General features: G+C 44.6%; 1 protein-coding gene across 1 annotated transcript; it reads right to left on the bottom strand.

Moving 5' to 3' along the window:
• On the bottom strand, positions 1–26,017 carry LOC116523463 (xaa-Pro aminopeptidase 2-like; the record flags this gene model as incomplete). Its single annotated transcript, XM_032238579.1, has 17 exons — positions 1–415; positions 498–596; positions 1,241–1,317; positions 3,996–4,055; positions 6,193–6,297; positions 6,852–6,921; positions 8,058–8,118; positions 9,774–9,845; positions 10,655–10,732; positions 12,138–12,247; positions 15,425–15,514; positions 18,542–18,740; positions 22,737–22,818; positions 23,942–24,043; positions 24,694–24,840; positions 25,070–25,156; positions 25,885–26,017. Coding segments are annotated over 17 exons (1,773 nt in total), but the record flags the coding sequence as incomplete, so codon positions are not given.

The following is a 26,017-nucleotide window of genomic DNA, read 5'->3' as shown; positions in this document are numbered from 1 at the left end:
CAAGCCACTCCCACAAAGGAGGCCACACCCACAGAGTAGGTTCGAACAATTTTTGAAACCCACCACTGTGCGCTGCCAATGGAGATGGGAAGAATGATGGTTAGTGACGTCTAGAGGCCTAACACGGAGGCCTGGGAGATACGGGTTGAGGTGGAACACATGGTGAAACACACAGGGTGGAGAGTTGCAAGGAAGTTGTAGGGATGCTCCCGGATCAATGCTGGGCTCCCGGCAGAACGGTAGAAGCCAGTGTGCTCGCTACCAAGGTGCCTAGAGAAGCTGCCAGCAAGGAGGCGTGAGAGAAAGGCTCTGTGTTCTTCTCCAGCCACCGGTGTTCCTCTTCCAGGTTACGTCTCTGCAGCTCAGGCCCAATGACCGTGCGGATGGTCTCGTAGTACTTGTTGATGTACTGGATCTGCAGGAAGACAGTAGCGGATTTCAAGATGGCTTAGTCCCTTGGCTTGGTCCTCTTACCCATCATCTAAGGCCTCCTTTACCTGATCCGGGGAGAGGAGACTCTGGTTGATCAGGTTCCGTGCGTAGGGCACCAGGGACACCACTTTGAAGGTCAGGTAGGGCTCTTCGTGCACTGGATGCTGCAATCGATCAAAAGAGGGGAGGGGGCTCAATTCTTGTAGGACATGCAAGCAAGACCCCTGGTTTGCCCTTCGGGTGGCACCTCGGAATGAGCCCAGAGAGACATCTTTCAAAGGTTCGAACAATTTTTGAAACCCACCACTGAATGTGATGAAACTCACTTAACAACGCTCTTGCTTCGCAACCAAAATATTGGCTCAGAAACTCTGGCATTTGAAGCACGCAAGTCTTAAAGCTGTCAAGTTACAAGAGCCTTGCACCCCTAACCCTTTAGGAAAAAAACCCAGGGGTGTTCAAACTTGACAGCTTTAAGACTTGTGGACTTCAACTCCCAGAATTCCTCCTCTCGCTCTTCATCTTGATGATGTGCGGACGGACGGGGGGAGGGAGCTGGAAGCGGCTCTAAACGGCACTGTAGATTTGTGGAACCTCTTCTATAGAAGAGGTTAGAACTGGCAGGAACCCACCCCTGGTCTACAGGTAACATTCCAGATCCCACACGTCTAATTCTCTGCATTGCAATATATCTACTGCTAAGACTGATTTTCCTAGCTTCTCATAGCCAACCGCCTGCCCAGAGGCGATCCTTTGATGGATGGCGTATTGTGAGTGGACTGATCAAAGGCAGGAAAAAGGGCCTCACCTTGGTCTTAGCTTGTACCACAAGTGCAACATCCTCGAGACGGATTCCAAATTCCCCATCATGATAATAACCAGGCTCTGGAGGGCAGAGGAAGGAAGAAAAGGAGCAGGGAAAAAAATCTGAGATATTTCCGATGTTATGTTTATAAATTGTCAAATGTTTGCGGAATTTTATCTTGCAAGACACTCAGAGTTACCTTGAGCCGCGAGGTGTGGGGCAAATAAATGTGATAAATAAATAAAATAAAGTTAGTAAAGACACTGAAGTAAAGACAAGGCTAGAGAAAGCTTGGACAACATTCTTCATAACGAAGAAGGTCTTCTGCAGTTCTCGACATAAACCTAAGACTGAAAATCAGGCTTGTCAGATGCTACATCTTTTCTACCCTGCTCTACGGAGTGGAGCGTCGGTCTCTGACCGAAAGCCGCTTGAAGTAATTAGAAGCATTTGAAATGTGGATTTAGAGGCTGCTGTTACGTATAAGTTGGGTTGACAAAATCAGAAAGGAGGTGGTGATAAGCCTCCTGGGAAAGCCAAGGGACGTCATCAAAACCATTAAAAAGTATCGTGGCACGACATAACCGCGAACGTCAAAAGCGCGCTGAGAAAACCGCGGCGCTAAAACCACGATGTCAAAAGCGCGCCGACAACAGCGCGCCGACAACAGCGCACCAACAGAAGCGCGATTTAAGTTAAGGTAAGGTTTAGGGTTAGGTTTAGGATTAGGGTTAGGGTTAGGGTTAGGTTTAGGGTTAGGTTTAGGGTTAGGTTTAGGGTTAGGTTTAGGTTTAGGGTTAGGTTTAGGGTTAGGTTTAGGGTTAGGTTTAGGGTTAGGTTTAGGGTTAGGTTTAGGGTTAGGTTTAGGGTTAGGTTTAGGGTTAGGTTTAGGGTTAGGTTTAGAGTTATGTTACAGCGCGCTTCTGTCGGCGCGCTTCTGTCGGCGCGCTTCTGTCGGCGCGCTGTTGTCAGCGCGCTTCAGCGCTCATTCGTCTCCGCGGTTTTGACGCCGTGGTTTTGTCACCGCGGTTTAGTCACACGCGCTTTTGTCGTACGCGCATTTGTGGTGGAACCAAAAGTATGGGACTTGTTTTACCAATGGTTAGATAAAAAAATCTGGGAATGAAATTGTTTACTTATGTAGTAATAGTTTTTTGTTTCTTCTTTTCTTGTTATGATATAGAGTACTACTCACATGGTATATAAAGGACAATAATGATTTTAATGTAATAAGAATGGGATGATTTGAATACTTTGGTGTAATTGTATGTAGTGACCATTTTATATTAGAAAGATCTTTGTATATTAAACGGATCAATGATGATGTAAGGAACAATCGATATATACATGAATTGAAATACTTAACCACTATATGGTTTAATAATTAATAATGGGAAACTATTCTTGGAATTCTGGATGATTGGTGACATTATGGTCAATTGAAAATATGAATGTATATTATAAATTAATAGCAATAGCAGTTAGACTTATATTCCGCTTCATAGGGCTTTCAGCCCTCTCTAAGCGGTTTACAGAGTCAGCATATCGTCCCCACAGTCTGGGTCCTCATTTTACCCACCTCGGAAGGATGGAAGGCTGAGTCAACCTTGAGTCGGTGAGATTTGAACTGCTGAACTGCAGATAACAGTCAGCTGAAGTGGCCTGCAGTACTGCACCCTAACCACTGCGCCACTATTCTATTCTATTCTTCGCTCTTTCTCCTTAGAGATAAGTGACACTGTAATACTTTAAAGACTCCTTGTTATTTGATAGATAATGAATTTAAGGAAACAAGGATTGTTACAAATGAAAGAATATTAATGGTAATTTGAACACATAATGCTCAATGACAGTGAAACCTTTAGTTATGTTTAATGTAAACCAGTGATGTTTATCCTGAGCTTAAGAATTGATGCACAAAAACTTGTAACCAAACGACATGCTTGATGAAATGGAGGAAAGTTGTTCTTTTTCTTCTTCTCTTGCTTTGTTTTGTATCTGTTGTTTTGTTTAAAAAGAATAAAAATATATTTAAAAAAAAAGCATTAAAAAGTAAAAATTAGAATATTCGGGCCTGTGATGCAATACCCAGAAAAATATGACCTAACCCTAACCCTCCAGGGAAAAATTGAAGGCAAACACGTGGCACGACAAAACCGCGGTCCACTAAAGCGCGCCCAATTAAACCGCGTCGCTGACGTCATCAGCAGCGCGACAACAGCGACCGCGGAGAAAAAAGGGGGCTTTAAAAAGCGCTTTGAAAGAAAGCCGATTCAAGTTAAGGTAAGGGTTAGGTTTAGGGTTAGGGTTAGGGTTAGGGTTAGGTTAAGGGTTAGGGTTAGGTTTAGGGTTAGGTTAAGGGTTAGGGTTAGGTTTAGCGTTAGGTTAAGGGTTAGGTTTAGCGTTAGGTTTAGGGTTAGGTTTAGGGTTAGGTTTAGGGGGGTTAGGTTTAGGTTTAGGGGTTAATTTTAGTTTTAGCGTTCACAGCGTGCTTTTTTTGTCGCGCTTTGATGACGTCAGGTACGCGGTTTCGTCAAGCGCGCTTTAGTCGAACGCGGTTTTGTGGTGGAACCGGCAAACAAGGTCCAGGCAGAAAAAGAACATCATGGCTTCAAAATCTAAGGGCTGGTTTGGCCAAAACACAGTAGCACTTTTTCGTGCGGCTGTTGATAAAAATAGGATCTCCAACATGATCGCCAACGTCCGATGACGGATATGGCCCACGAACAAGAAATGAAATGAAGCTAGGTTGACCTACCTATGGAAGTGAACATCCCCTTGTCCAAAGGAACATTGTTGGTCTGGAACCCCACAGGCCCTGATGGAGGAAGTAAAATGTTATTTCTGAAAATCAAAATAGTTGGCCAACTCAAGCCGTTATACAGTAAGAGGCCCTGCTTTTTCTTCTTCTTGTGACTTTCCCTGACAAACTCATCATGCGTTGTGCAGTGTGTTTCACAGCCACACCTGGAGCACATCACAAAACATTAGGGAGTGTGGCTCTGCAAAACCTCTCTTGCGTAAAAAGTCAATACCGTTTCCGCTAGTGGATGATCAAATCGAATATGCTGCGTTGGATGAAGCTGGTTTGATTGATAAAAGTTCTTGTACAATCTCCAGCTGGTCTTTTCGATGAAATTAGTACCCTGATGGTACAATCAAACGGACGATTCAAAGTGAATTAATGTGGACCTTTCAATCATTTCAGTAAACGGGATTGGACCTCATTCACGCTGTTTATGTGGAAATTGACTTAAATTAGGACTAATGAGCTATAAAAATCCAAATTGCCACTAGACGCCAGCAAAGCAATAAACCTTGACTGGTTTCTGGTTGGATTTTTTTTTTCAGCCCATAAATGGCAATTCTAGATCTAGTTTTGAATTGAATCTTTCCAAGTCTATCCGAAGGTGTAAAAAGCCTGAACGGGAATTTTCTGGGTACAAAGTGGGGGCTCTTTATCATACGAAACTCTTTTGCTTCCATCATCTCAAATGTTGCTTCCATCATCTCAAATGTTGCTTCCATCATCTCGAATCAGAAGGATGTATTCCAGTGGTGCAATTCAACCAGTTCTATCCAGTTCAGGTGAACCGGTAGCGGTGGTGGCGTGAGGCTTCACCCAACCCACCTGGACCTCATCACGTCCTGCTTTTGACATTCTGCGCATGTGCGGAAGGTCCTGTGCACATGAGGAGGTCGCGCGAGCACTCAACATTTGCAAACTGGTAGTGGAGGTACATGGATTTCACTCCTGATGTTTTCCCTCTTTGCAATGCCTACTAAGGGCTCTTCAGAACCCGAGGGACAGAGGGACAACCCAGCGTTGTCCCAAGAAAGTTGGTTCATCCAGGTAAGTATTTGGGGAATGTGCTTAGCAACGTGTGGAGAGGAATGGTGAGAAACTGGAAAACCTATCCATGGGGGCTATGGTACTCTCTCAGCTTGGTTCTCTTCCTGCAGATGTTTCATTACCCAACTAGGTAACAGCATCAGTGCTAGAAGGGAGAGGGGTTTCCTAACAGGCAGGGCAAATCACTTGTATATAAACATACAGCAAACCCCTCTCCTTTCTAGCACTGATGAGGTTACCTAGTTAGGTAATGAAACATCTGCAAGAAAACAACGAAGCTAAGAGAGCACCAAGGACTCCACAGTCCTCCTCAACCACCTCCTCCTCCTCCTCCTCCTCCTCATCCTCCTCCTCCTCCTCCCCCCCTCCACCTCCTCCTCCTCCTCCTCCTCTCCCTTCTAGCACTGATGAGGTTACCTAGTTAGGTAATGAAACATCTGCAAGAAAACAACGAAGCTCAGAGAGCACCAAGGACTCCACAGTCCTCCTCAACTTCCTCTTCCTCCTCCTCCTCCTCCTCCTCCTCCTCCTCCTCCTCTCCCTTCTAGCACTGATGAGGCTACCTAGTTAGGTAATGAAACATCTACAAGAAAACAACGAAGCTCAGAGAGCACCAAGGACTCCACAGTCCTTCTCAACTTCCTCTTCCTTCTCCTCCTCCTCCTCCTCCTCCTCCTCCTCCTCCCCCTTCTAGCACTGATGAGGTTACCTAGTTAGGTAATGAAACATCTGCAAGAAAACAACGAAGCTCAGATAGCACCAAGGACCCTGCAGTTCAACCCCAAGCCACAGATATTCTCTTCTATCAGTAAACATACGTATAAAAAACCCCAGACTTTTCTCCATGAAATCATACTGTCTGTTCTAGGACTGGAGAAACAGTTGAGCCAATGAGAATTGAATTATTAAATAATCAGACAGGCCTTTAGATGCTGCAGTGCTACAACTCTCAGCTGACCCGCCAGCTTGCAGAGGCAGTTGTAGCAACATCTGGAAAACCATAGCTTCTCCATTCCCGGGCTCTTGCTGTGGTTCCCACCCAGACCTACTGTCCCAGAACAGCCAAAGACACGTGGTCTGATCTGGTCTTCATGCCACTTACACTCATGAACAGACAGGAAGTTGCCGATACCATGACCCGTGCCATGGCCATAGTTCAACCCCGCTTCCCACAAGGGCCGGCGAGCGAATGCTTCCACCATTCTTCCTGCAACGCAGAAATAAAATCTCGCTTAGTCTCTGCAGGGAAAATATTTAGGCTGATTTATTTATGTGTAATTAAAAAAAACAAAACGAGGGTACAGGAATGTCGTACACCAAGTAGAAATTTGGAGGAGATGCAATTCTAGGCTGTTGCGGTAAAGCAAAGGCAGGCAAGTATTCTAAAGCCTAAGATGTTTAGGAGGCAGGGAAGGCGGTCCAAGATACGTGCGGTGAAACGAAACGTTCATTGACGATTATTCTAGCTCAGCTTCTTTCAACATACTGGTTTCCAGATGCTTCAAATAGCTTCCGTTCCTCCTGGCCAAGGATGTCAAGAACACATCTGGAGCCCATCAGGCTGGCATCAGCTTGAGCAGACTGCATATTATCTCTCAAGGTCTGTCCCCTTGAGGGAGCCCTGTCTATATTTATGCCCAAAATGTGAGAGTTGTTGGATTTCTTCACAACCAGAGAAGAAAACCGGGGAAATCATCAGTAAGGATGTTAGCTTTCCTTGCTTTCTCCCCACCCCCCCCACTCTCTCCCATATTCTCTCACCTGACGTTCTGGCTGGGAAAACAAGCTTGCTCAAGTCAATATTTCCCATCAGCACTCTCGTGTAGGCATCCTACAGAAGAAAAGAAGATGTCCTGAAGTCATATTTGGGAAGAAAAGGGTCAGTTGAATTTATAGGAATCCTAGAACTGTGATGGCAAGCCTTTGGCACCCATGCCCGAAGCGGCACACGGAGTCATGTTTTCTGGTACGCGCCCATTCCTCTCCCAGGTTTTTGGCATGAATTCAGTGCCGGAAACTGGAAGAGCTGGTCTTCTGTTTTCTGGTGTGAGCATGCCAGCTGATCATTGCGGGGTGCATGCATGCCAGAAACCCGGAAGAGGAACAGGCGATGCCATGCATGCCAGACGACATGGCTCGGCTGATCGTCACGCATGCATGCATGCCAATAACGGGCTGAATCCCACCACTGCCTCCCTCTCACAAGACCTCCATATTCCATCTCTCTCATTATTCATCCAGTACTTTGTTGAAGATAATAGCAATGATAGCAATAGCACTTAGACTTATATACCGCTTCACAGTGTTTTTACTACCCTCTCTAAGCAGTTTATAGAGTCAGCATATTGCCCCCAGCAGTCTGGGTCCTCATTTTGCCCACCTCGGAAGGATGGAAGGCTGAGTCAACCTTGAGCCTGGTGAGATTTGAACTCCCAAATTGCAGGTAGCCGGCAGTCAGCAGAAGACGCCTGCAGTACTGCACTCTAACCACTGCACCACCACGGCTCTATAATATATCCCTTCTTCTTGTCTATATAAAGCATTTCTCCTCTAGCTGTTGGAAAACACCACAGTACATTTTAGTGAACATTCTACTCTACACTTCGCTGGACAAAATGCTAGAAACTTGATTTTTTTCATGAGAAGTGCTTGTAATTTTTCCCATATGGTGCCAATTATGGGTTTTTGGGACACCCTTCGTTTCACCAGAGAGCCTGAATTGGATGCTTTTGGGGGGGGGGGGAACCCCAGTCCTTCTGCTCCCCCCTAGGAAGGTGTTAGATTTCCTGGAGAAAGCCAGCTGAAAGCTTAGTCTCAAAGTAAACTCCGAGCAGTCTGTTGAAAAATCTCCTTCTAAGCCAACAGCGAGGAAATAAAAAGTGAGGCATCTCTGGAGCTGTTTTTTTTTGGAGGAAAGCGATACTACCGTACGTGTACCATTCAGGTGTCTTTGAGATTCAGCCTTACCTTCTGAAAAGCTGTGGGCTCCCCCCAGTGGATGGTCCGAGTGATGTCTGTGGTGCCGTCACTACGAAATGAGAAACAAGGAAGAAGCTATGTCAAGACGGAACTTCCTCCGCGGAGCCTCTACCGAGCCACCGATCTTCAGGCATCCCAGGAGAATCCTGTGGCCATCGTGTCGGCTTTACAGAGCAAAATCTTTGTTTTAGCCCTTCTAAAGGACAGAGAGGAGTAAAGCCAGGTCTGGTGTATGGTCCCTGGGTTACCTATGCCAGATCAGGGATAGATTTCCTGATGCTGGATTATTTTATAAGAATGGTAACCAATCACCTCACTGCAAGGTGATCAAACCGGTCAGTCTTAGAGGAGATCAACCCTGGCTGCTCTTTAGAAGGTCAGATCCTGAAGATGAAACTCAAACACCTCATGAGAAGGAAGGACTCACTGGAGAAGAGCCTCATGCTGGGAAAGATGGAGGGCAAAAGAAGAAGGGGGCGACAGAGAATGAGGTGACTGGATGGAGTCACTGAAGCAGTCGGCGTGAGCTTAAATGGACTCCGGAGGATGGTAGAGGACAGGAAGGCTTGGAGGAATGTTGTCCATGGTGTCGCAATGGGTCGGACACGACTTCGTAACTAACAACAACAAACCAATTGCCCCAATGTTGCACAATAAATCCTACCTAATCAGGCTCTTTGCAATACTGCAATTCAAAACTAAATTCTTTCATTCCGAAGGAATAACTTTTGCCTCGAATTCTTTGATGAATGGGAGACTTCTGGTCTCTTTTAAAAGGTAGATTCGTAATACCTGCCTGTTTTTATCCTGAAAGAGAACACTTTGAAATGACATTTTTCACAACTCTATTCTGGTGTTCCTTCCTCCAAGAAAGGACTTGTGTATGTAATTATGTTTACTCCTCTCTGTTAAGATCAAATATCACTATTTATTTTGACAACGTTCTTCTGATAGATCCACTCTGTTGCCCCTAAACCTCAAAATTTCAACTAAGGAGGAAGTGGTAAGGTAAAAGTAAAAGTTCCCCTCGCACATATGTGCTAGTCGTTCCTGACTTTAGGGGGCGGTGCTCATCTCCGTTTCAAAGCCAAAGAGCCAGCGCTGTCCGAAGACGTCTCCATGGTCATGTGGCTGGCATGACTAAATGCCAAAGGTGCACAGAACGCTGTTACCTTCCCACCAAAGGTGGTTCCTATTTTTCTACTTGCATTTTTTACATGCTTTCAAACTGCTAGATTGGCAGAAGCTGGGACAAGTAATGGGAGCTCACTCAATTATGCGGTGCTAGGGATTCGAACTGCCGATCTTTCTGATCGACAAGCTCAGCGTCTTAGCCACTGAGCCACCACATCCCTTTAAGGAGGAAGTGGATGGTTAGTCAAAGAAAAACAACTTTGTGCTAAAGAGCTGAGGAAGGAAAGAGAAGATGCCAACCAGCACAAGGTGAATGGACTCAATTATATGGGTGTATGGTTGGAAGACCTGAAGGATCAGATCCTACTGGAGAAAACTCTTATCTACGGTATCTATCTGGGTGCCAAAACTCAACATCAATTCAATGAAGCATAATAAATTATACTAAACGGCTGTTCTCTGAGTTCACCCCAATTTCAACCCTTAGCCAGGAAGATCCTTTGAAACCTTTCCACCAAATGCTGGCCTCTGACCTTGATCCAGAAGGTGGCTCTTGATGGCCATACTCACAAATATTGTCCTCCAGAATCCAATAAGTACATTTCATTCAGAGAAAGCTTTCGAGCGGTAAGATTGGATGGGCTGAAAGAAAAACAAGAAAAGGTACATTGCCTTCAAAGAAATCCATGGCTAAAGAGTATCAAAGATAATCCCATTCATGCATTTAGATAGAAAGATATAGATACCGATTAACAGAGTTGGAAGGGACTTGTAGATCATCTAGTCCAACTCCCCACCCAAGCAAATCCTGCACTATTTCTGACAGAGGACAGTCCAGTCTCTTCTTGAAAGCCTCCACTGATGAAGCTCCCACAGCTTCCGAAGGCAACTTCTGTTCCATGGGTTGATTGTTCTCACTGTCAGGAAATTTCTCCTTATTTCCAGGTTGAATCGCTCCTTGTTCAGTCTCCATCCATTGTTCCTTGTCTGGCCTTCAGGTGCTTTGGGAAATAGCTAGACCCCCTCCTCTCTGCGGCAGCCCCTCAAATATTGGAATGCTGCTATCACATCTCCCCAAGTCCTTCTCTTCACTAGAGTAGCCATGCCCAGTTCCTGCAACCGTTCATCGTATGTTTTAGCCTCCAGTCCCGTAATCATCCTGGTTGCTTCTTCTCTGCAGTCTTTCTACAAGGTCAACATCTTTTTTATAGTGTGGTGACCAAACTAGATGTAGTACTCTAGGTGTGGTCTTACTAGGGCTTTATACAGTGGTATTACTACCTCACTTGATCTTGATTGTATCCCTCTGTTCAGCAATTTAGGATTGCACTGGCTTTTTTGGCTGCCGCCACACACTGCTAGCTCCTATTTAGATGGTTATTGAGGAGACATTTGCCTGTTCTACACCCTCTGTTAAAATCTTCCCACTTCCCCCCTTGTCTTCCCGGTACCTGTAATGAGCCAAGGCTGCATTCAAGCCACTGGCTGAGATGGTCTCAAAGCTCGGCCCCTTGCAGTACGACTCTTCCCTGTGGAAGAAGGAAGGACATCTGGCATTCTGTGACTGGACCCCCACCTTGTGTTAAAACAATCAGAGTTTCTTGAATAAGCTCCCAGTCGCTGGGTTTGCATAGTGCACCAAGCTAAAACGTGAACAATTCCTATTATCCTTCAGGGCAATGCATCCATTGAGCTGAATTTCTTACTGGGATTATAGGATATATTCTAGCTGATTTGCATCATTAATTCAATATCTCAAGAGTTCAAGAAATTTCTCTAGTTTAAAATATCAGAACAATTTGATCTCTGGTTGACAATTCAAAGCATCAAGGTGCCAACCAATTTGTGGAATTAATTTTGCATAGCAGCACCAGATAGCTAGCTAGCTAGGATGTATGTATGTATGTATGTATGTATGTATGTATGTATGTATGTATGTATGTATGTATGTATGTATAGATAGATAGATAGAAAGAAAGAAAGATAGATGATAGATAGATAGATAGATAGATAGATAGATAGATAGATAGATAGATAGGATGGATGGATGGACAGAGGGACAGAGATAGATAGATAGATAGATAGATAGATAGATAGATAGATAGGATAGGTAGAAAGAAAGATAAATCGATAGAGAGATAGGAAAGGTAGAAAGATAGAAAGATAGATAGATAGATAGACAGATAATAGATAGATAGATAGATAGATAGATAGATAGATAGATAGATAGATAGATAGATAGATAGATAGATAGATAGGATGGATGGATGGACGAAGGGACAGAGATAGATAGATAGGATAGGTAGAAAGAAAGATCTATAGAGAGATAGGAAAGATAGAAAGATAGATAGATAGATAATAGATAGATAGATAGATAGATAGATAGATAGATAGATAGATAGATAGATAGATAGATAGATAGATATGATGGATGGATGGATGGAGGGACAGAGATAGATAGATAGGATAGATAGAAAGATAGATAGATAGATAGATAGATAGATAGATAGATAGATAGATAGATAGATAGATAGATAGGAAAGGTAGAAAGATAGATGGATAGATAGATGGATAGATAGATAGATAGATAGATAGATAGATAGATAGATAGATAGGATGGATGGATGGATGGACAGAGGGACAGATAGATTGATAGGATAGGTAGAAAGATAGATAGATAGATGATAGATAGGATAGATAGAAAGAGATAGATGGATGGATGGATGGATGGATGATAGATGATAGGACAGATAGATGATAGGATAGAAAGAAAGAAAGAAAGAGAAGGATAGATTAATTAATTAATTAATTAATTAATTCATTCCATTTTGGGGAATGGATGCATTCATTCTGCTAATGTTTTATCTGCCTCACTAGTTGCACTATTTCCCTCTGCTTATTAGTGGCACCTAAAATTGCCCCACTCAAACTGACCTTCGTAGCGCGTCCAGGTAATGTGCTCCAGACACCTCATCCACAGAGTTCTTGGGCACGTTCTTTTCCAGCCAAACCAAATACCGGATCAGCGCCACGGCATCTCGTATCTGAGCCAACGCAAAGCAAAGAGAGACCCAGGCAAGGGCCTCTGTCACTCACCCTGCACTGAAGCAGGAGAACTAGCACCGAGGGGGAGAAATAGAAATACCAAGGTTGGATAGGAAAACACCCATGCCTTGTTTTATTTTTCTTTTTTCCGGAGTCAGAATAGTCACAATAGAATCCCTTATGCCACCCGGCTTGAAATTTTGGGCTTGGTCAATCTGGAATTGCACCACCTTCGGTCTGATCTAAGCGTAGTACACAAAATTGTCTGCTACAATGTCCTACCTGTCAACAACTTCTTCAGCTTCAACCACAATAATACATGGGCAAACAATTGATACAAACTCAAGGTAAACTACTCCAAACTCAGTTGCAGAGAATACGACTTCAGCAACAGAGTGGTCAACGCCTGGAATGCTCCACCTGACTCCATTGTTACAGCCTCAAACCCTCACAGCTTCAACCTTAAACTGTCTACCGTGGGCCTCACCCCATTCGTAAGAGGTCCGTAAAGGGGGCGTGCATAAGCGCGCCAGTGTGCCTACTTTCCCTGTCCTACTGTCCCCATTTATTTGTACTTATTTCCTTTGTTCATGTCCATGTTCATACTTATACTCGCTATCTTGTACATGTTTGACAAACTAATCAATAAAATAAATAAAATAAATAAAATAATAAATAAAATAAATAAAATAATACAGGTGAAACTTGAAAAATTAGAATATCGTGCAAAAATTCATTTATTTCAGCAATGCAACTTAAAAGGTGAAACTAATATATGAGATAAGACTCATTGCATGCAAAGCAAGATAGTTCAAGCCGTGATTTGTCATAATTGTGATGATTATGGCGTACAGCTCATGAAAACCCCAAATCCACCATCTCAGAAAATTAGAATATTACATGCAATCAATAAAACAAGGATTGTACATAGAACAATATCGGACCTCCGAAAAGTATAAGCATGCATATGTACTCAGTACTTGGTTTGGGCCCCATTTGCAGCAATTACTGCCTCAATGCGGCGTGGCATGGAAGCTATCAGCCTGTGGCACTGCTGAGCGGTTATGGAAGACCAGGATGCTTCAATGAGTCTTATCTCATATATTAGTTTCACCTTTTAAGTTGCATTACTGAAATAAATGAACTTTTGCACAATATTCTAATTTTTTGACTTTCACCTGTAAATAAATAAAATAAAAAATAATAAAATAAAATAATAAAATAAAATAAAAAATAATAAAATAAAATAATAAAATAAAATAATAATAAAATAAATAAGATTGAAATAGGGACTTCTTGTTCTGCTCTCTCAGCACTTTCTCTGGTTTAATAAAACCCTTGGAGCTATATTTACACAACAGTCTGCTTGGGTGAGTTTGAATAATGGTTAGTGCGATCCAGTCTATGGGGAGAATCTCCCGCCTCCAAATAGGTTAATTTAATAGCCAGGTTAAACACAGTGTGTGTACATAGCTACGAAAGTGTGATTCTAAGGACCAATTTCCAGCCTCACAGCCTTCCTAAGCCTCTTTTTTTTTTTATCTTTATCTTCGGGGGAAACGAGAACATTACCAAAAGCCTCTGACACATTTTTAACTCTCCTTCTCAATGTGATTCATAAAAGCAGAACGGGGAAGAAGAGGTCTGGGCACATAGTTTTTTGCACGTGATGAAAAACCAGCTGGTAGAAGAAGTTTATGGGGATACGGTGGCTCAGTGACTAAGATGCTAAGCTTGTTTATCAGAAAGATCATCAGTTCGGCGGTTCGAATTCCTAGTGCTGTTTAACTTGTCCTAGCTTCTGCCAGCTTCCCATCACTAGGGGGCAGTGCTCATCTCCGTTTCAAAGCCGAAGAGCCAGCGCTGTCTGAAGACGTCTCTGTGGTCATGTGGTCAGCATGACTAAACACCGAAGGCGCACGGAATGCCAGGGTGGCGCAGTGGTTAAATGCAGCACTGCAGGGTACTTCAGCTGACTGCAGTTCTGCAGTTCGGCTGTTCAAATCTCACCAGCTCAGGGTTGACTCAGCCTTCCATCCTTCCGAGGTGGGTAAAATGAGGACCCGGATTGTTGTTGGGGGCAATATGCTGAATCTGTAAACCGCTTAGAGAGGACTGAAAGCCCTATGAAGCGGTATATAAGTCTAACTGCTATTGCTATTGCTATTGTTACCTTCCCACCAAAGGTGGTTCCTATTTTTCTACTTGCATTTTTACCTGTTTTGAAACTGCTAGGTTGGCAGAAGCTGGGACAAGTCATGGGAGCTCACTCCGTTATGTGGCGCTAGGGATTTGAACCGCTGAACTGCCGACCTTTCTGATCGACAAGCTCAGCATCTTAGGCACTGGGCCACCGCGTCCACCACTGCATCCTGTCATCACCCCTGGAATGCTTCGAATCAGTGGAGAAGACCTAAAGAAGGGTTCTTGGATGAGAACCGAAATATTTTCTTTTTCTTCTTCTTTCTCAAGGGGGAAAAAAAAAGTCCAGTTGCCTTTTGAAAAAGCACCTTTGGGAGAAATATGACCTGTAAGACTGAATCTCCATAGACATTGCAAAAAAAAAGGGTAATAAATTCAGTTATGACTCACTTAAATTAGCAATGGAAATTCATCTACCGGTCAATGTCGACTGGCAACCACGTGGAGGAGAGCCTTCTCGGTAGTAGCTCCGACCCTTTGGAACGATCTCCCCGTGGAGATTCGTACCCTCACCACCCTCCAGACCTTCCGCACAGCCCTTAAAATCTGGCTATCCCGTCAGGCCTGGGGCTAAAGATTGTAACCCACCCGAATGGTATGAATGTTGTGTTTTTTTAATTATGTATTGTTCTCACGTGTTAAATGTTTGTTTCCCCCCCCCTTGAGTTGTAAGCCGCCCTGAGTCCCCCCAGGGAAAAGGGCGGCATATAAATAAACTTTCATAACTCATAACTTTCATTGTAATCATAGGTTGAGGACTAGCTACACACTGTGTTCTTCTAACCTCTGCCCCTCTGCCCCACCTGTCCTTCAGCTTTTAGGCCAGTTTGCTTCCCAACCTTCACAATGCAACACTGAAAATCTTTCCCGCTATGGGAGTTCCTCTTTGTTGATTCCTGAAGGTCCCTTTTGGACCTTGGCTCTCAAGGCCGTTGCATCACACGGGGGAAGTGTCTCTGCTGTGGATTACATACGTGAGCGGCTTCCATCATCTTCTGCTCCTTGGAGTTTTTGACAGCCTTGGAGAGCATGACAGGGGAGTAGTCTTCTTCTAAGAGGCTTTCCTGCAAATAGGAATGTGGGGATTTAGAAAGGAGTGGAATGGAATAGAACAGAACAGAACAGAGTAGAGTAGAGTAGAGTAGAATAGAATAGAATAGAACAGAACAGAATAGAATTAGGAGTAGAGTAAGGTGTAGAGTAGAGTAGAACAGAATTGAATTGAACAGAATAGAACAGAATAAAATTATGAGTAGAGTAGAGTAGAGTAAGGTGTAGAGTAGAGTAGAATAGAATTGAACAGAACAGAATAAAATTAGGAATAGAGTAGAGTAAGGTGTAGAGTAGAGTAGAATAGAATAGAATTGAACAGAATAGAACAGAATAAAATTAGGAGTAGAGTAGAGTAGAGTAAGATGTAGAGTAGAATAGAATAGAATAGAATTGAAGAGAACAGAATAAAATTAGGAGTAGAGTAGAGTAAGGTGTAGAGTAGAATAGAATTGAATTGAACAGAATAGAACAGAATAAAATTATGAGTAGAGTAGAGTAAGGTGTAGAGTAGAGTAGAATAGAATAGAATTGAACAGAATAGAACAGAATAAAATTATGAGTAGAGTAGAGTAAGATGTAGAGTAGAATAGAGTAGAATAGAATTGAACAGAACAGAATAAAATTAGGAGTAGAGTAGAGTAAGGTGTAGTGTAGAGTAGAATATAATTGAACCCAATAGAACAGAATAAAATTATGAGTAGAGTAGAGTAGAGTAAGTGTAGAATAGAGTAGAATAGAATAGAATAATGAAGAATAGAATAAATAAATAGAACAGAATAGAATAGAGAAAGAATAGAATAGAACAGAATAAAATTAGGAAGAGTAGAGTAGAGTAAGGCATAGAGTAGAATAGAATAGAATAGAATAGAATAATGAAGAATAGAATAGAGAAATAGAGTAGAACGGAATAAAATTAGGAATAGAGTAGGGTAGAGTAGAGTAGAGTTGAGTAAGGATTAGAATAATGTGTAGAATAGAATAGAATGGAATTCTTTATTGGCCAAGTGTGATTGGACACACAAGGAATTTGTCTCCGGTGCATAAGCTCTTAGTGTACACATATACAACAACAAAGTTATAGGTCATAGTTCATAATTAACAATAATTAATCATAAGCTACAAATAGCAAGTGATAAATCATAATATAACAATAGGAGAAGATAACAGGAAAAATGAGACGAGGAGAAAAGAGAAGAGGAGAAAGATGATAATAGCAATACAGCCTACTACATGGGTAAATTTCATAGGGCTAAGACAGCACTGTGGGAATTAGAGCAATTTCTTGAGCGATGCACCTGTAAATGCACAGCTGGTAACAAGCCTTCACTGGGGTCTCAGCATAAAGAGCTACACAGCAGCACAGTGGTTAGAGGGCAGTATTGCAGGCTAACTCTGCCATAGCCAGGAGCTTGACCCTGACTGGCTCAAGGTTGACTCAGCCTCCATCCTTCCGAGGTGGGTGAAATGAGGACCCAGATTGTTGGGGTCAAGAGGCTGACTCTGTAAACTGCTTAGAGTGAGGCAGTGGTGAAATTCAATTTTTTTTACTACTGGTTCTGTGGGCGTGGCTTGGTGGGTGTGGTGTGGCTTGGTGAGTGTGGCTTGGTGGGCGTGGCAGGGGTAGGATATTGCAAAAGAAGTGGCATTTGCCGGTTCTCTGAACTACTCAAACTTTCCACCACCGGTTCTCCGAACGACTCAAAATTTCCGCTACTTGGTTCTCCACAACCTGTCAGAACGTGCTGGATTTCACCCCTGGAGAGAGGGCTGTAAAGCACTGTGAAGTGGGATATAAGTCTATTGTGCTATTGCGGTTGGTACATTTCATTTGAGGTCAGGTTGATCCTGGAATGGAGCACTTCCTGCAAGAGCTTTTTGCTAGTCCATGAATCTCAGGAAATCTGCACCCTTCCACTATTGGAGATAGGAGGAGAAAAAAAAGTGCTAACTTGTTCCCAGGACCTGAGTTGGCTCCAGAAGCTCAAACTGGGGAAAGGTTTAGCATATCTATAAGAGGCTCCTTCAGAGCTTAAATATTAACCAACTGCATCCCTCATCACAGCAAATCCCATTAATCAGTTGCATTAATCTGCCCTCTGTTCTTCACGTGTCATCTTCAAACCTTTTTGCAATCAACAGAGATTCCTTTGCTTGTCACGATTCTGGAAGATTCACGATCTAAAGGATCAGAGCTAGGAAAAAGGAAGTGGAATAAAGCCCTCCTCAAGTGGAAATCAAACATTTATTCTCCCCCCACCCCCAGAAATCAAGAATTATATTGGTCTTGCTCTGTGCTTGGAAGCATGGTGCAAATAGTAGCACAGGCCCTATTCGGTATTTATTTTTTTAAATTGGCTGATAGCCTGTTGTAATAATGGACACGTGATAGTTATCCTCTTCTACTTGCTCTATTTGCCGTATCCTTGTTTACAACTTCTGTTGCGCTTCTACTTAAACCCTGGTCTTCTAAAAATGGATTTCAGTTGTTGGATTGAACAAGTGTTAGAAGAGATAGCTCATAAGTGGGGAGCCATTAAGTCAGGGGTCGGCAACCTTAAACACTCAAAGAACCACAAAAGTCCTAACCGGAAGCTCCCCATTCAATTCTGGAGCCGACCAGAAGTCCGGTTTCCCTACCATAGAGTCTCCTCCTAGCGTAGCATCCTTTTTCCTCTACCTGTCCTAACCGAAAGCCCTATCAATTATGGAGCTGATCGGAAAACTCGCCACTTACTGTTTACTGTTTATTAAATTTATAGGCTGCCCAATCCCGGAGGACTTGCCATAGAGTCTCTTCCTGCTGTGCCCTGCTTCCTCACCCTCACCCTCAACTGCAAACTCCTCTCAAAATTGTGGTGGCGACTGATGACAGGGAGCCGCAGCAGAGGGATGAGAGAGCCACATGCGGCTCGAGAGCCGTGGTTTGCTGACCTCTGGGTTAGGAGATACTCTCCTTATAATCGTGGGAGAAATGTGAGATTAGGATAGGTTGAGGGAGAAGAAGAATTAGTCTATCTTTCTTTTCTCTTCTCTCTTACTTGAGGGATCTCCTTGTAAAGGCCCAGAGTTGTGTATTCTGTTCCGATCCAGATGATCACCCCGTCTTGGTGGGCATATTTTCTCAGGCTGTCACCTATCTGGCCGTAGTCTTCCACCTTCACACACGGAGACCCCGGGCACCCTGCTGTCAACATCTGGAGTGCTTCGGTGCTCAGCCGACTCCGGTTCACAAACAGACTGGGGGCAAATCAAAGGAAACTGAGATGTCCATGTGGGGGACGGGACATGAGTTTAATCGTCCTATAGAAGAACGGTTGCAGAAGCTGATGGGAGTTGGCTGAAATGTCAGAATTGACTACTCTGCTCAAAGAAAAGTACAGAAGTACTTTTGTTTCTACATGGAAACCGCTTCTGAACTTCTTGCTCGAGGTAGAAAAGAATGAAACTTTGATTTTGGGTTTCACAGATTAGACTGATAGACTTTTGTAGAAAGGACTGGTTGATAATATTACGGTAAAATAAAAAGTTGTGATTTGTTGTGAATGCCTTATTCTACTGTAACCAAGAGAGTCAGGAGTCCATGTTTCTTTTTCTTTCCCTACCTTTCCTCACTTTTCTCTTCCCTTTCCCCTCATTGTCCTCCTATTTGTTTTAGAGCCGAGGTGGCGCGGTGGTTAAATGCAGCACTGCAGGCTACTTCAGCTGACTGCAGTTCTGCAGTTCGGCTGTTCAAATCTCACCAGCTCAGGGTTGACTCAGCCTTCCATCCTTCCGAGGTGGGTAAAATGAGGACCCGGATTGTTGTTGGGGGCAATATGCTGACTCTGTAAACCGCTTAGAGAGGGCTGAAAGCCCTATGAAGCGGTATATAAGTCTACTGCTATTGCTATAATATTGTATTTTATAATATTTTATAACGTAATAAAAATGTTTTTTGAAAAAAAAAAAAGGAAGGGAGTTTAATCAGGAAAATGTGGCCTTTACGAATGTTGGGCAGATTTTCCTGGCCATGCTTCTTCCTTTTAGCCCCATAACCCCTTTGCCAATTAGGCACAGTTAAAAGCAGGGGTGGGATTCAACCAGTTTGGACCGGTTCAGGAGAACCGGATGTTAATTTTATATCTCGTTCGCCAAAACGGTAGTTCCAAGTACTGGTTGGCCCCACCCTGCTCCGCCCCTCTCAGGAGTCTCCACGCGGCCCAATTTGGATACCAGGTAAGTGCCCACACGGAGGCTCCGGGAGAGTGAAAAATGGGTCTCCCGGAAGCTCCGGAAGTCCAGAAACGGCCCCATTTCCAGCTTCCAGAGGGCCTCCGGAGCCCGGGGGGAGGCTGTTTTCGCCCTCCTGGAGGCTCAAGGAACACTTCCAGAGCCTGGGGAGGGCAAAAAATGGGCCTCTCAGAAGTTCTGGAAGTCTGGCAACAGACCCATTTCTGGCCTCCGGAGGGCCCAGGGGAGGCTGTTTTTGCCCTCCTGGAAGCTCAAGGAAAGACTCTGGAGTCTGGGGAGGGTGAAAAATACACACACACCCCCGCCGTGGTGCAGGAGGCTGAGTATGCCACGCCCACCATGGCCTCGCCCACCCAGCAACCAGGCAGAGAATGGGTTGCTAAAATTTTTCAATCCCACCCTTGGTTAAAAGTTGATGATCGACATAACATCAACCCGCTGAATTTTGGCCATGACAAGATTTCAGTGCACTTCTTGCAGCTTTCAACCTACTTGACCATCGACTGAGAAGAAGACGAATGAGTTCAAAGGCCTTTCCACAACCCTTCTCCAAGCAGTGAAGAAAAAGGCTTAAGTCAGCTTCCTTGAACTCGGCCCATTCCAGATATGCTGAACTACAATTCCCATACGGACAAAGGCTCTTGGAACTTGTAGTGCAGGGCATCTGGAGGACATCGGGTTGACACAGGCCTCTCTTCCCCTGCATTTGTTTTGCTCTTCGCTGAAAACATATACAAATCTAACACGGACGATGGCGGATCGTTCATTTGTTTTTGAATCTCCCCATCTGCGTTATCCTAAACAGTGAAGTTATTTTAACCCAAAGCTCTATCAGGCAGACCCACTGCAGGCTTCCCTCTTCCTTCTGGTGCCTGTGAATTCAAATGCAAGATGTATGCTTGCTTTCCACTACACAAAGTTCACTGTGTATAAACATGGCCCTTTTCCCATTCCCGCCATGATTTTACAAGCCTTGTAATTCATTTCCTCCTTAAGGACGTCAGCCTTGCCTTGCCAGATCAGTTCAGATTTCTAGGCAGGGTTCAAAGTACCAGATGGTTTCAAAGGTCCAGCTGGATGGACTTGGATTCCTTTGTGGCACCCAGCCAAGAGGCTCTGGAAGCCCATGGACCAACCCTGTCGCTGTCTCTAAATGTGGACCTGCCACGTTGCTGCCGTGGTCAGGAGGCGCCTTGTTCTGACATTCTTGTATTCTGTTTGCAGACAACATTTAACTTGGAATCCAACCAAGAGTGTCCGATCTTGTCAACTTTAAGAGCTGTGGACTTCAATCCCCAGTATTCCCCAGCCAATGTGGAGAATTCTGGGAGTTGAGGTCCACAAGTCTTAAAGTTGACGAGGTTGGACATCCTTGCTCTAAACCAAGGGTGGGCTTCCAAAATTTCAGCAACGGGTTCTCTGGCCAGTTGCTGGGTGGGCATGGCCTAATTGGCCTCCTGCATCACAGCAGGGGGAGGCATTTTCACCTTCCCCAGTCTCTAGATGCTTTCCTTGAGACTCTGTGAGGGTGAAAACTGCCTCCCCTGGGCTCCGGAAGCCATCCAGAGGCCCAAAAAATAGGTCCATTTCCGGCCTTCCGGAACATCCAGGAGGCCTGTTTTTTTCCCTCCCTGAGCCTCTATGCGGGCGCTGCACTTGCATCCAAAATGGGCCATGTGGAGACTCCTGAGAGGGGTGGGTTGGGGTGGGAGAGGCAGGGTGAGCAGGGTGGGCGGGGCCAGCCAGGGGTGGGATTTGGAGGTTCTCTGAACTGGCCATAATATTAGTCTCACGAACCTGGGTGAACCCGTAGCAGCCCACCTCTGCTCTAAACCAGAGGTGGGTTGCTAATCAGCTTACTATTGGTTTGCTGAGAGGACGTTTTACTTGCGCTCTGCTCACTTCACTTCTGCACACGCCTGCTGCCACATACCTCCCAACGGCCCATAAGAACTCACAGGCTGGGCCTCCTCCGGGTGCCGTCGACCGGACAATGCCGGCTGGCGGCCCCTCGGGGGAGGGCCTTCTCTGTAGCTGCTCCGGCCCTGTGAAACGATCTACCCACAGAGATCCGGACCCTTCCTACTCTCTCGGCCTTCCAAAAAGCCACCAAAACCTGGCTGTTCCGGCAGGCCTGGGGCTGTTGACCCATGTATAAGGTGCAGCCCCCATCTAAGTTGAGTGTATGTTGTGTTCCTTTTAAACCTGTTCTTGTCCTTTCCCTATTTTTTTATTTTTTGTTTTATTCTCGTATTTAGAGGTTTTAGAGGTTTTATTTGCATTTGTAGGCCGCCCTTTTCCCTGAGGGGACTCAGGGCGGCTCACAGTATTTGTAAGCCTCCCGGAGCCCTACGGGATTGGGCGGCATATAAGTTTATTAAATTACGAATTACGAATTAATTACACTGTGCGTTGCCGCGCCTGCGCAGTTGACTGAAAACTGTTCTGCGCATGTGCAGAAACATGCCGGTTATGGCAGAAGAGAGCAGGGAACCGGTAGTGATAGGGCAAGCTGCCATATCACTACCAGTTGGGCCAAACCGGTCCAAACTGGTAAGAACCCACTACCGCTCTAAACCCTAAAACCTGATGACAGCCCCATGAGGTTGGCCTGGATCTTACGAGACTTTCAGATGGGCACCAAGGGTGTTATTATTCCCTCTGTTTTCCTGAAGAACTTCAGAGGTCATTGCCAGGACCTCAGCAACTCCCATATATGCCGCCCAAATGAATCTGCACAGAAGAAGGATCTTAGGCAGCTTAAGAGAACCCAGGGGACCCAAAAAGTCTTCAGCAAACCAAGGGAAGAGAATTGTCTGAGCACTGGTGATCTGTGGGGGCGGAGATGGGAAATCAAAAGAAAAATGGAATGGGAGGGGAAAGGAAAGGAACGGAAAGCGGGTGACTGAATGCTCCGTTGGACCTTGGCCACATTTTGCGGAGGTTCCCCACTTACGATGGGAACCAGACGGCTGTCTGAATTGTCGCAGGGAGATCAAGTACCTGATATCTGTCTTGGTGAGAAGCGTGTAAGCGTAGAAGACGGGGGTGTAAGGAATGTCATCTCCTCGAAGATTGAAGAGCCCTACGGGGGAAGAAAAAGACGTCTCTAATAACTTCCGCATAAAACCAGGACAGCGGTTAAGTGATTAAAGGAAGAGACAATAGCAGGAGAGGGATGCAAAGGAGCCAAGGCCACCGCAGGGAGCCAGGAAGAAGAATTTGAGACAAAGATGGGAAGAGGAGATAACGACAGCTTTTGTGTAACGAGGAAACAAGACACACAATCGAATCTTTAATATGCTGCACAGAGCCATAGCGGCCCAGTGGTAAGAATGCAGTATTGCAGGCTAATTCTTCTGACTGCCAGCAGTTTGGCAGTTTGATTCTGACCGGCTCAAAGTTAACTCAGCCTTCCATCCTTCTGAGGTCGGTCAAATGAGAACCCAGATTGTTGGGGGCAATAGGCTGACTCTGTAAACTGCTTAGAGTTTACAGGCTAGAAACCAGGAGACTATGAATTCTAGTATGAATTTAGGCATGAACGCAGCTCGGTGACTTTGGGCCCAACTTGGGTTGTTATTGGGAAGAACAAAGGAGGAGGAAGGAGTATTAGGTATGTTCAATGCCTTGAGGTATTTATAAAAATAAGATTGGAGCTAGCTAGATAGTTGGTGGATTTAGAGATAGAGATAGAGATAGAAATAGAGATATAGATAGATAGATAGATAGATAGATAGATAGATAGATAGATAGATAGATAGATAGATAGATAGAGAGATAGAGAGATAGATAGAGAGAGAGAGAGAGATAGAGAAATGGATGGATGGATGGATAGATAGATAGAGAGATAGACACCTAGATAGACAGACAGATACATACATACCAGAGGTGGTTTGCTGCCGGTTTGGTCCGGATTGGGTGAACTGGTAGTAGCGGCAGTGTGAGGCTCTGCCCACCTGCCCGGATGCTTCTGTACATGCGCAAAAGCATCGCACGGGCGCAGGAGCACCAAAACAGTAGTAAATTTTTTTAGCAACATACCTCTGATACATACATATCTAGATATCTACAATAGAAAGATAGATAGATAGATAGATAGATAGATAGATAGATAGATAGATAGATAGATAGATAGATAGATAGATGGAGAGGGATCTAGGAGAGAAAGATATAAATAGAAGCCTGTTAAATATTAACCAACTTACATGCCGTCTCCTCAAGGCCAGAGAGCAAGATTGCTGTGGGTTTCTTGCTGTGTTGCTCCATCTGCGACCGAGCGTGGGCAACCTTCTCTTGCCAGGTACTTCCTAAAGGAAGAAAAGATCATGGGAATGGGAGGTCTGGCTGATGGAAATGCCAATTTCCTGGCCTTCACTATAAAACAGCATCCAAGAGAGCAAGAAAAACAATACCTTTTTCTTATGGCCAGCCATGCTATTAAACAGCAGAATTGATAGGCAGCCAATTTAAGGTGAGGGGGATTGCCCTAAGACCACTTTTCTCAAATTGAGCTGTTCCAGAAATGTTGCAAGAGAAGAGCAGACAGAGCTGAGGTGGTGGTGGTGGTGGTGGTGGTGGTGGTGGAGTTAAATGTGTCATTAGCTTAGAATCCTTACATTGCCACAAATGATCCAAGACCCAACCCCAAATCCAACTTCTGAATTTTGTTGACCCTTATCTGCCTCCAATTTATTGCTGAACTTTAGTTGACTAGACTCTTGATCTGAATAAATTTGAATAGATAATTATAAAATATATATAAATTATAAACGTCCAAAAATGGTATAAATAATAGAAAAATAGATTTGAATAAATCTTCTGTACCCCAACTTAATGAATGTTCCCGATCCTTAGGGCCTGACAAATATTGCACTACAAACATCCTTTGTCTCCGGGCAAAATGGCCCAACCTCCCCACCAATTTCAACTTGGCACTTTCTTTGTGCCCCAAACCTACCAACGAAGTCATCGGCGAGTTGATAGATTGTGTTGGTAGGTGGAGGAAGCCGCTCACTGCCCCACACGAGGTCCACCAGGTTAACTTCAGGGAAACTCAAGTTCCTATTTGCACCTTCCAGGATCTGGTGATAGCTGTACCAATTGTCTACGGAAAGACAATGAGAAGGGGAGATCTTGAAACATCAGAGCAGAACAGCTGTCAGCCAGGGGAATGTAATGGGAGATGAGGGAAGTCACAACAGTTGGTATTTCAGCATTTCAGTGCAAGCTGCTAATGCAGGGCTGTGAGGTAGCCTCATCTTCCTTGGTGGACCAGCCATCTGCTTCTTGAGCCTGCCCTGACATGCCCAAGAAACTCCAGAGATGCTTCATACCGATAGAAAAGAGGAAGGGATCCAATCCAATGGCTTCCCCAGCAGGAACTTCGTTGAGTATCCATTGTCCAATAGAGGTGAGCCACACTGCAAAAGAAAAGACATCAGTGAGCCATGCCTCTCTCTCTGGATTAGCAGAAGGACTAGATGGTCGTAAGCATGGACCAACGTGGCAGGAGCTGAGTCCCATTTCAGTGGTCACAAGAGCAAGCCTGTGAATCCTCTGTAGGAAGGACCATTGAGCGCTTGTTGAGTAGACAGAGGACCCAGGTCTGATTTCTAGGACTTCCAAGGAAGAGCTGGAAAATCGGAATGGCATAACTTGCCAAGCCAACTCACTGTGGTCACCATGGACAACTCGCTATGGACAACTAACCATGGATAACTCACCATGGACAACTCACTGTGGCCACCTCACCATGGACAACTCACTGTGGCCACTTCACCATTGACAACTTGCCATGGACAACTCACTGTGGCCACCTCACCATGGACAACTCACTGTGGCCACCTCACCATTGACAACTTCCCATGGACAACTCACCATGGACAATTCACCATGAACAAACTCATCATGGACAACTCACCATGGCCATCTCATCATGGACAATTCACCATGGACAATTGGCCATGGACAACTCGCCATGGACAATTCGCCATGGACAAACTCATCATGGACAACTCACTATCGACAACTGGCCATGGACAACTCACTGTGGCCACCTCATCATGGACAACTCTCTATGGCCAAGTCACCATGGAACTGAAAAGAAAGAATGTGGAGGCTCTAAAACAAAATTAAGACAAGGACCAACCTGATTTCTGCAGCTCCCAATTGCAGTCCATCTGACGCTCAGCCTGGATCCAATACCGGCTGTCCGTGAAGAGAGCAGCTTTCTGCAGGGTGATCACACCAGTCCCTAAGGATGAAATTCTAAAAATCAGAGG

The sequence above is a fragment of the Thamnophis elegans genome, unplaced genomic scaffold (genome assembly GCF_009769535.1).
Source record: "Thamnophis elegans isolate rThaEle1 unplaced genomic scaffold, rThaEle1.pri scaffold_330_arrow_ctg1, whole genome shotgun sequence".
NCBI lineage: Eukaryota > Metazoa > Chordata > Lepidosauria > Squamata > Colubridae > Thamnophis > Thamnophis elegans.
Note: the sequence above shows the minus strand (reverse complement) of the source record. Positions and strands in the feature narration are given on the sequence as shown.